We start from the raw sequence: 11,462 nt of genomic DNA, 5'->3' as shown, positions 1-11,462 counted from the left end.
CCAAGCCAGTAGAAATGAGACAGAGAAAAGAAAAATAGAAAAATGAAAAATAAATAAATAAATAAAAACAGGCTGAACAAGCATTTTCATATAGGATTAAAAGCACACAATACATTTGCAGACGTGCAGATATATAGAAAAGCCAGGCAATGCATGGGCCTAATGTGAAGCAACCAGCGTGCATTAGAGACACATATACTGCACGCGCAAAGCCATTCCTACAGGTTATCCAAGATCACACAGGACTGGAAGAAACACAGCAAAACCTTAAATTCACCAGCATCTGTGCTTATTTCACGTCTACACCTGTTACATGATTTTAGACCCCAGACTCGTGCTTGTATAACCGCTGCCAGTGAAAGGACTGCACAGTGCCATTAGGAGCAATTTATTAGGGCAGGCTTTTAACAGCAACTTCAGACGCAATTTCTATTATTCCATGTAGGCACTTTAATTTAGAAATGAGTAAAAACATAATAATAATAATAATAATAATAATAAATCCTTTCTCTCTCTCTCTCTGGTGGTGCTCCTCCGGACTTGTCTTCCAGGCTAATCGCCTGCAGTGTGATGTTAGTAGAGGACATCATTTTCTGACAGCAGCACTGGTCTGCCACGCAGATGCCGGGAGGGGTGGAGGGTGGGGGTGAGGGGACCGTATGGTGAATGAAATGCAGCGGTGATTTGTGGCGAAGGAAGCTCTCTCTCTCTCTCGCAAATGGCAGCGGAATTTTTCTCTTTCTTTCTCCACCCCCCTCCACCACCTGCACTCTCTCTCTCTTTCTCTCCCTCCCTCGATGAAAATGATTAATGGCATTGCCCACGAAGTAAATAGCACACGTGAAATAGCATTTTATCTGTAATGGACCTACTTGAGCCCGGTGGCCGTAAATTTGTCGAGTTGGGATCCGGATCGCCGCCAGAAGAGGAGGGTGCAGACGCCGCCATCACTCCCGAGACCCTGTGCCAAAGTCCTCACCTCAAAAAGCCTGGTCACTTTTTTTTTCTCCTTTATTCCCCTCCCAAAGCTGTCTCTGGGCTATCCAATGACAGGGGAACAGAAACAATACCGCGTGTATGACTTAAAAAACAAAAATGTGCCTCTTCCTCTTTAACACTGAAAGAGATGCTCAACTTGGAGACTCTGGACGACAAGGGCACAGTCTCTCTAACAAGTTGATTTGGGGTTTCAAATTCTCAGCCCAAGCTACAAAAATAAATGTATAACTAAAACATTACCACTTTACGTTTACGCACAACTAACAGTTAACTATTTAATTAAACCCTTTCTGACAGAATCACATCATTTCAGTAACATCGCTCACTGCTCAGGAGATCTGAATGATGGTTATTTTTTTACCACAACAGAGCTTATTAATAACCCTAATTATTCTGGCTAAGCTATTAAAAATGTAAAACATTTAACCATATTGTTTCTGGATGTTAGGCCGAAAGTAAAAAAAAATGCAAATAATATAATAATAATATTAATACTATTATTTATTTATTTATACTTTCTCCAATTAATATCATGGCCTTATTGGTAATCAGTCATTAGCTTGAGCCACACTAATATCAGTGACAAATATTAGTTCAAGGTGATCATTCCTCTCACCGGCCCAGGTTAAAGTCAACCCACGGAAATAGACGACGTGCATCTTCATTCCCTCCCCCCATGCGGTTATTAAATATTCAAATATTATTTTTATATTCGAAACCTTTTCAAAAATAACAAATACAAATACGTGCAATTTGCGTGCAAACTGGGCCAACGTGTAATTTAAACCTAGAAGTGTCAAAGGAACCTTTCCCGCTTTATAAAAACACCTGTTAGAGCATCGATGGCAATAAAGGAGACTTTTGTTGCGTGCTGGCTTCCTACAGTAAACCCTGAAAATGAAGAATGAAGCTACTTACCGCGCCTATGTGTGTCCAGGTGAACAGGTACAGTCCAAAAAACAAAAAAGAAAAAGAAAAATTTTTTGTGACTAAACTGAATCCTGGACGAGAGCCTGCCGCGCTCTTCCACTCAAACAAGACGAAGAAGAAACAATAGACCCGAGTCCCGGCTCTCCGTTAGATCCGACACAAGGTGACCTTGCTTGTGTTGATGAGACTTTGATTTGCTGACATTTAAAGCGAGCTTTGTCTTTCTTTTGTCACTGCGCACGGATGACTCACGGTGCTACCTCCAGCGGTGCAGCATATCTGTGAGGCAGCAGAGCAGTCTGCAGGTGTGACACTGAATGGCGCCGCTTTCGGCCCCCTAAAGAGCCACTTTTTGGGGGTGTGTGGGGGGGGGGTTGCTTGTCTCCGGATCTATACAGCTCTGGTCTGAATCCTAGTCACGAACATGGAGTTGAAGTTTGATTCTGTGAGCATGAGGAGGGATCAGGATCTTTAATAAAGGGGGGAGGAGGGGGAGCGCTGCTTTTTTTTTTTTTGCTCTTGTGGAAAAAAACAAGAGGGCATCACACAAAGCGACACAATCACGAGCCTGAAACACTCATTTTGTTGCTCTTGTTTATTTATTTATTTATTAGAACCCCACGAACACGACGAGGGATTCTTCTATTTCAGCACATCGAACGGGGAATCAATAAGAAGCCACGCCGAGCAGTCCCAACGCCACGTGTGATTAAATGCAGAACATAGAGCTGTCACAAACATCTTATTTCCACACTTTCTGTGCAGACAGATCGGTGCTGAGCGGTGAAGATGTAACCTACGACACCAGCGGCGCGCTGACACGGGCGAAAAATCCACAAGGTGGCAGTGAGAAACCAAGAATGGGTACTCCAGGAGCCCAGCACAAGTGGTCTATTTCCAGAAATACTCCATGAATCTAATTATAAACTGGCCCATTAATCTGGAACACGTCACCGTCATACGTGAAGGCACGGGACATGAGTGGACACGCACGAGGCGGCCAATCAGGAGCAAAGATCACCCACTCCTGGATTCTGGGAGATTTGTTATCCTTGTTCTTCTGATGATGGATCATCTTGAAACCGATTAAAGGTCACATCACACGCTGTGTCACGATCTATAAAAACTGTTTTTGAGACTGTGGTTTTTTCAGCACTGGACAGCTCCATTACAGTCTGTGGAAAAGGCTTTAAGAAGCCTACAGCTGCCCAGCTCTGACTTCCCTGAAGACAGTCTGGGCCGGAATAACCTACAACTACAGTCAGGGGAAGTTGAATTGCTTGAACTTTAACAATATCCACATGTCCATGTCTAAAGCATCATTGACCACTTTAACTCTACATCATGCTAATGCTAAAAGGTTCATGGATGTAGTGAAGGAGGACATGCAGAGGGCTGGTGTGGCTGAAGGGGGTAATAGGGACGGGGTGAGATGGAAGCAGATGATCTGTGGCAAGACTTAAAGAAAGAAGAAGATTTACAGGGTACAATTTAAAGTCCTCATACTATGAAAAAATATGACATTTAAGAATTTGAAATTATTACTAAGCTTTCTGCCAAACTAATAATTGGATTTATTGGATAAACTTGGATTGTGGCTGTGTGGTTGTGGTTAAAGGCAATTATCTCATAAACATATAAGATAATTACTTATATAATATAAGTAGGTACATTTTATTTATATAGGACATTTAAAACCAAAGTGCTTTATGGTTAAATAAATGGTTCAGTGCAGTAACAACTTATCTGCCAACCACAGTTCAGATCAGCTGTTTCCAAGACCTTGAAACACAAAAAGGCATGTATTTAGCTTGGGTTCAAAGACAGTCACAGTTGACGCATTTCTGAGGATCATTCCAGATTCTTGGTACAGCGACAGCAAAGGCACAACCCCCTTTTTTAAAGAAGCTTTGACTGAAGAATGGGACAGAGTGACTGGGAAGCAGGCCTTAATGATCTTGAGGGAGTGCGTGGATGAAGTGTATCTACCACATATGCAGGTGTGGAAACATTTAAGGCTATGAACACAAACAGTCTCCCTTTATACTGGATTGTGTAACGCAGAGCCAATACAAGGCTGCCAACACTGAAGTAATGTAATCTCTCTCTCTCTTTTTCTTTTGGATTTTGGACTATTGTAGACAAGCAAGAGCTGACTGATTAACTCCACAGTATGGTGCATTACAGCAGTTCAGTCTGGATGTAACAAAATCACATAGAACCATTTCCAGATCTCATTGTTTTAAGAAAGATTTTAGTCTGGAGATGGTTCTGAGCTCAAAGAACCAGCTTTTGATCGCAGTATTAATTCATCTGTCGAATTTCAAATTAGTGTGCAAGAGCATCCCAAAGTGGGAAAAACCTGTTTTTAATCTGTGCTTTAATAAAAGAACTTAAAGAGCCCAAGTTATCCTTCAGTTCATCAATTAATACTGGAAGGCCAAAAAATATGACCTCAGTTTTGGACCTGTATAACTCTAATAAACTGTGGGACATGCATTAATTTGTATATCCAAGATTCACTCATTGAGATGCTGCTGTGTACTTAATTATACTAACAGATTGTAAGTGGTCCCATTTTGTTCTGAGGGAAAATGCAGCATTTTTTTGTGTCCTACTCAGCACTAATTAGTTTCTGCGGATGCACTTTGCTAACCAAGCTTGCTAATATTAACTCATAACTTGGCACTTCAGCCTCTCATCCAGATATGTTTCATAACTCAGAAATGCTAAAACAAAGGCTTTAGAAGCCTTGGCTGCTGCTACTTTTAATCTTCTATATACAAATTATAGCTAATGTGCAAATAATTTAAGGTTCCTGGTTCTGAATCTACCGATTGGCTGGGGTCCTTTCTGTGTAGAGTTTGTATTTTCTCCTCGTGCCTGCATTGATACCCTCTGGGCACTCTGGCTTCCTCTCAAAGACCAAAGACATGCACGTGAGTCTTTGTCTGTATCTCTGGGTTAGGGCTAAAACAATTCAATTTCAGTTTCATTTATTTATATAGCTCCAAATGAAAAGAACAGGTGCCTCAAGAGACTGACTGAAAACTTGTCCTGTGATATGCCCCAGCACCTCTGTCACCCTAAATTGGATAAGCAGAAGAAAATTGATATTTTGCAAATATCAAAAGCAAACAAGCTTTAGCAAATGTATAATTATTTAAAAAAAATGTACAGCATTCAGTAATTTGCTATCATTTCACTTTACTTCCAGCTTTATGCATTTCTTCTCAGTCACATCTTTATACACCTATCTGCTTCCAGGAGGTCTTTACTAAGAAGCAGCTGCTGAAGTGTTAAACAGGGAGAGTGTAACCTGAAAAGGAGGAATTATAAAAACAACAACAACAACAAATGATTAAAAACCAGAAGGAATAAGAGTTAAAGTTGATCTCCACCAGAAGCTGTTTAAACTGTCCACAAGAGGGGGCAGAATTCAAGCGTCTACTATATATAGCTAAGTGAGAAGGAGGAATGAAGGAGCTTTCAAGGAGGAAAACTGTTTATCCATTTCTGTTTTTGTGGCAGTAAGAAGGAGACCGTGAGGGGTCCAGTTGCTTCCCCCTGAGCTTGGAGCTGGAAGTGAATCTCCTTTGATCCTGACTTTAGTCTTTCCATCTCTGAGTCAAGGCTGCACAGATCTCAAGTGCCACTTTATAATCAATGACTTTACCAAGTCGTACATTATAAAGTTCTCACATAACAATATGCAGAAAAGAGACGAAATTACATTTAAACAGCACAGATTAATCATTTGCCATTACAGTCACATCTTTTGCTAACAGTTAAACCCAGAAAAAGAACTCTTCTTTTGCCTGCAGCGAACAGACCCCTGCTGAGAGACGAAGCAAGGTGACGTTCAGCTCTTAACCTGGAGCTGTGGATTAAGGGTAAAATGGGCTAACACTGCACTGTGTGAAAATCATTGTTTGATCTTATTAAAGCAGGTGAAACTATGACACCATCAACAGCAATCATAAAACTTTCAGGGCCGTAGCCAGGATGTTTAGAAGACCTCGAGCTATCAGTCCAAATCCCAGAGTTTCTCCTCTTCTCCAAAACCAAAACGAAAGTGTTTAAAACTGCTTTTATTTCTTTCACAAATAGAATTATTCAATTAAGCATTTAATTGCTAGTTGTTTACAATGCAGCATGTAAAATAAAATACTAAGTAGTTATCTTGGAATCAATGAGGAACAGCTTAATCAAAAATTAACTTATAGAAGGCCTTTGTGCAGCCCTCTATATTTAAGCCATCTTTGACCTGATTGGCTGTCCTGTGAAAACAGAAGGTTTGGACAGACTGTGGGTGGGGCTTACTGCTCAAGATAATCAGCTCTCATCAGGGAAACTGAAGCCCAAGCTTGTGGCTCACAGGTATTGGTTATATCTGCACTAACCTCATTATCTGAAACTTGTGATCTTTATAATAATAACAATAATAATCTCTGACAAAATAACAGATCCACTTTAAAGACATCTTCTGTTAATGATTAAATGATAGATATCTGTAAATTTACATACTACTGTATGCTGCTTGCTCAGTCATTCATGATTACCTTTACACCACATGACAACATGATAACTAAGCATGCGCCATAAGTGCACCCAGTAGAGTTTTTTTCATTTAGGATGATGCTCAGCTTCAGCCTGCATCTGAAAAAGGAAGTCAGTGCAAAAATGTCCTAATTCACTATGCCAGCCAGCAGGGGGCATCTTCTCTGTTTTCACAAATAAATATACCATCGGAGAGGGGCACACTTGCTAACTTGCTTTAAAACATCAATAAACACGTTTCTGATTAGTTCATGGTCTGAGTCGATGGTTTCAAGTCTTATTTAACAGGACATGAGGTTCATTTTGTACATTTTAATCTAATTTAAGTTAAAAAAAAGCATAAATATTTCAGGTGTTTGTATCAACTCTGAAACTCTGAAAATGGAAACATCAAGAAAAGCTGGTTTGAGTATTTCAGAAACTGCTGATGTACTTGGATTTTCCCAAGCAACCATCCCTAGAGTTTACAGGGAATAACCTGAAAAAGTTGCAGTTCTCTGGGCCAAAAAAACATGTTGGCTACTGCAGAGGCCCAGATTTGCATTTGGCCAAAGCCATTTCCCACATATCATTTCCCGCTTTCCTGTCTGCTCTACTATCCTGCCAATGAACGTTAAAGGCAAAAAATAAAAAAACAAAAAAAGATAAATGCCTTGTTGCTGTCAGGGAGAATGCCCAGACTGCTTCAAGCTGACATCAATACAACAGAAGAGCATCTCCGAGAGCATCTCCACACGTCAAACCTTGAAGCAGACGGGTTACGGCAGCAGAAGACCACACTGTTTCCCACTCCTGTCATCATCTAAAACTGCTTTCTTGCTCATAAAAATGACTTCATTGTACTTTAAGGCCTCGACGGTTAAAAAATAAATAAATCTCAAACCAAAACGTATTTGGGATGTGGTGGCAAAGGAGATTCACATCATGAATGTGCACGTGATAAATCTATTGCAAATCTGCAACGCTATCATGTCAACATGGACCAAAATCTAAATGTTTGCAGCACATTGTTGAATCAATGCCACAAAGAATTAAGGCAGTTCTGAAGGCTATAGGGGGTACTACCCTTTTTTAAGCAAGGTGTACATATAAAGTGTCTAATGAGTGTACACATTTAATGTACAGACACAAGAGTGGCATCTTTCGTCACTGTACAGAAAACAATAAAAACAAACTGTTTAAGCTGTTAGGAATAAAAACGGCTTTTTACTTCTTTAGTTGAAGTTCACAGAAAAATAATTCCTCAGTGTGGGTCAAATTTAAACAGGGTCAAGGACAGAATATAAACACTGTTAGATCCTGACTCCTTAGGGAATAAAACATGTCCAAGGGGAGCTGCTGGTTCCAGTCACTGCACTGCATTGTGTTACTGGGGCATACACTGAGCAGCTGAGTAAATGCTTATCAGCATTTAAACATATTTATGTAATCAATAAAGGAGAAAAGGGAATTAGTTATAAAGAAAATGACATGTTTTAATTACATTTTAATCACTGTGTACTGATGTATAAAACATGGGGCCCAGCGTGAGACTCAGTCTGTCTGACCTCTTACACATAAATCTCCATTCACGAGTTCCCCTTTTTAATCACAACTAGCATGAAATTTTCTCTTTATCAAAACACTTTTATATGTCTCGATGCAAGAAGTCAAAGTTAGAATCCAATTTAACAATTTTTCATGGTTTAAATACCCAATAGCCTTTTTTCCCCCTTAAGAGCCAATTAAAACGTACAAAAGTACAATCCTTTAATTTTCTCATAAAAATGTAAATGGCTCAAAATGACTGGTAGCAATCAGAGGAATTATTTCACACTGGAAAGTAAATCTCAGCGTCTCCATATAATCATACAGCAATGACATCTGCGATGTAGGAGAAGTACAACATAGGGATTAGATTTCTTTCGTGTTTCTGATTCTCTCTCTCACTGTTTTGCTTTACAAATGGGATGAGGTCATCCTGATTAAACTACAATATGAGCTTTACTACTGTCGCCTGATCGAGTCCGTTTTTTAACCACTGAATACGGTTTAAACGGGGCCTCCTGTGAGACATGAAAATCACAATCTCCTTCTCGCAGTTAGGGACACTCGGCTGTGAATGCATAGAAGAGCTGAAATCGAGTTTCTCGTGTGATGCATTTCCTCAGCGATTAAAGTGTCAGAAAGCATCTTTCATTCCTATGAAGACAGTTTTAGGATAAGGGCGGAAATTACAAATCAATTTGCTGACTATTTGTTTTCAATGATTTGTTTGCTCACTTTTATCCAAGCCTTGCAAATTCACAGTATGTGAAACTATTGCTTTTCACAAAAAGGGAAGCGCCAAGTATTCAGAAATTAGCCAAGCAAGGAAACCACAAGGTAAGGCCCCTCGTTTCAGCTGGCAGGCTAGCATTCAGATTTAAAATAAGGAGGTTTAATATTTTCCATCTAATAATGACAAACAGCAGCTAAGCTCAGTCACAAATGTGTTATTCATGCGGATAATGATACACAGGACAGAAAGCCTTTTACTGGCTCCAGTCTTTGCAAGACATCACCAATAAAGAGGAAAACACAAACCTCTGCAGTCTTCTGTCTCCAGCACCGAAGCACCAAAAACTGCAGTTCTTCCAATGGAGGCCGCTAAACTGGATCTCTTGACAGTGTTTGGGGTGCTGGTTTCTTATTGGAGCATCTTGATGAAATTATCTGACAAACAAATGATCTGGCCCGCTGTGTGGTACAGCCCATCTATGCTCCTGTTTTTGTTAGTGAAACTTTTCTTGCTTAGGACTTGATGGATGGATGTAGCTTGCTAGCACTGACTAGCTTGGCAACCTTCCGAGCTAAAAATTAAGCTAACACAAAAGTGGTAGTTCCCCCACTGGCTCAAACATGGAGTCAATCCCTTTAGACGCCCATGTAAAATGTTAAAACTTTACCTCATTAAAAAAAAGTCATGTTTAGATCCTGGTACAAAACATTTTTACCTTCTATGGATATTTTCCCCCCATTATATGAACTCTGAGTGTGCTGGATGTATTTATAACTCATCCACATGAATATTTGACTGAAGGGTGTGGCTGTTTTGATTGACAGACATCCCAATATTGGTATCTGGAGCCAGCTGTGTCTGCTAGGCTTCATCCACTACTTTGAGTGATTAAATTGGACCTCTTCGCTCTGTGTGTGTGATGCGGGAGCCCAGCTAATTTATGGCTTGCTTCTGTTTTAGTGAGAGAAATTCCAGCATTTACTTGTGCTTTAGTAGTACAAATTCAAATTTCAAATTCAAATTTTATTTGTCACGTACACAGTCATACACAGTACGATATGTAGTGAAATGCTTGGACAACTGCTCGTGACCTAAAGAAAACAAAAAAAGGAAAAGGCTATGAATAAGATAGGAAATAAATATATCACAGTTTGTGATTACTGTTTGCTAACCAAGCTAACGAGTGTTAGCCGATAACATAGTGCTCCACCCACTGATTATAATGTAGCTAAGTTAATGGCATATTTGGTGAATAATTTTGACTCAGAATAAAGACTTGAGGCCAAACTTAATGAAAAAACTAATCTATATTCAGGTAAGCAGCAGAAACCAAATGTCCATAAATCCAAACAAGGGAAACCAGACAGCAGGAGAACAGTATGAGTGATACAATGTGATGAAGAGCTGAGGAAAACTAAGGGCTTAAATAGATACACACTAGGTTATTGGGGAGAGGGGACACAGCTGTGTAAAACAAAACACAGGTGCACAGAATCTAGCTAAGAAGTCAAGGGGAAACAAAACTAAAGAAAACACTAAATTAGCAGTTAACAAATTAAAACAGGAAGTGACTAAACACAGGACGCATAAATGCAAACACAGAAGGAGAGGAAAAATGACCTCGTGGAATAAATAGTTACTAAAAGTACTAAGAAAACACAACCTGGAAATATCATGAAAAAGCCAAAAGGAAAAAAAAGACAATAAGGCCTGAATATGAAAATATAAATAACAGAAAATATCAAAATAAACAAAACTTAAATATTAAACTTGGGTGGTCACAGACCCCGAAAGATGACAGTTAACTTCTGTCTTAAAGAAGCCAACATGGCAGCAGACAGATAGTTCGACCTAAAGCTTTAAACTGTGGAGTCTAAAACCGAGATGACATCACGGTGGCTACGGCTTTTTTAGGCCACTGTCTAAAAGCACACTACTCTCTGTTCTTAAAAAAACACAAACAAAAAACAAACAATAGCCATCAATCTTCAAAATGTTGACAGTGTTTTTATTTGACTGTGAAAACTGTTTTAAATCATAGCTGAAAAATAAATTATGCTTAATGGGTCATCCACATAGGAAGTGATTCCCTCATCATGCATCACTCTGTAGCTGTAGACTGGATGCAAGGACAATTCAGCCAATCCGGTTGCCTAGGAAACCCAGCGTTATTGACAAATATAGCTGTCTTGATTTCAGCTTACAGACTCCGTGCCTATGAAATGTCTACACAAACCTTTTCTCTTCTTGCTGAACTAAAACGTAGCATCAGCTCCAAGGCTGTAAGATTATCGGCTGTACATGTGTGTCCTCCACTGACTGTAGCAGAGTTGCTGGTATCAGGTTTTTGCTCGTCAGTCATTTAATTCTGAACGTCTGCAGAGTGAGGAAGGATCACTGGTTGAACTGCTATGATGGCTTTGAATATCCTAATGTTACACTAAAGTATTAGCAATGTTCTTTGATCATTTACCCAGCTTTTGTATTAACGCTGCAGTTACAGCAGCTTCACATTTGCGGAGCGGCATACGAAGATGTAACCACTCACAACATGCAGATACAGATGTATTTATCAAGAGCTGTTAAGTAAGTGAACCCTTAGAAAGCTAAAAAAGATTCACTAATGTTCTCATATGGTAACGGCTGCTTTATAGTCATTCATTCATTATGGTTGCAACAACAATCAGCAGTTTAAAACTGTACCCTGCTTGGC

The 11,462-nt window shown here is 39.6% G+C and overlaps 1 protein-coding gene across 2 annotated transcripts in view; it reads right to left on the bottom strand.

Moving 5' to 3' along the window:
* The window catches only part of LOC102206424 (glutamate decarboxylase 1), a 21,929-nt gene extending 12,821 nt beyond the window's left edge, over positions 1-9,108 (bottom strand). The window contains exons 1-2 of one of the 2 annotated variants that reach the window (XM_005723464.1): positions 1,918-2,380; positions 873-1,039 (exon numbers count right to left, since the gene is read on the bottom strand). In XM_005723464.1, coding sequence (XP_005723521.1) covers positions 873-948 — 76 coding nt within the window. In that variant the 5' untranslated portion in view covers positions 949-1,039; positions 1,918-2,380. Of the gene's footprint in view, positions 1-872; positions 1,040-1,917; positions 2,381-9,054 lie in introns of those variants that run through there. The other variant, XM_005723465.1, reaches the window with a different exon arrangement.
* Positions 9,109-11,462: the final 2,354 nt, after the last annotated feature.

The sequence above is a fragment of the Pundamilia nyererei genome, unplaced genomic scaffold, assembly GCF_000239375.1.
Source record: "Pundamilia nyererei isolate P.nyererei 1_Seehausen unplaced genomic scaffold, PunNye1.0 scaffold00009, whole genome shotgun sequence".
Taxonomy (NCBI): Eukaryota; Metazoa; Chordata; class Actinopteri; order Cichliformes; family Cichlidae; genus Pundamilia; species Pundamilia nyererei.
The sequence above is the reverse complement of the archived record's forward strand: the minus strand, read 5'-3'. Positions and strand labels throughout refer to the sequence as shown.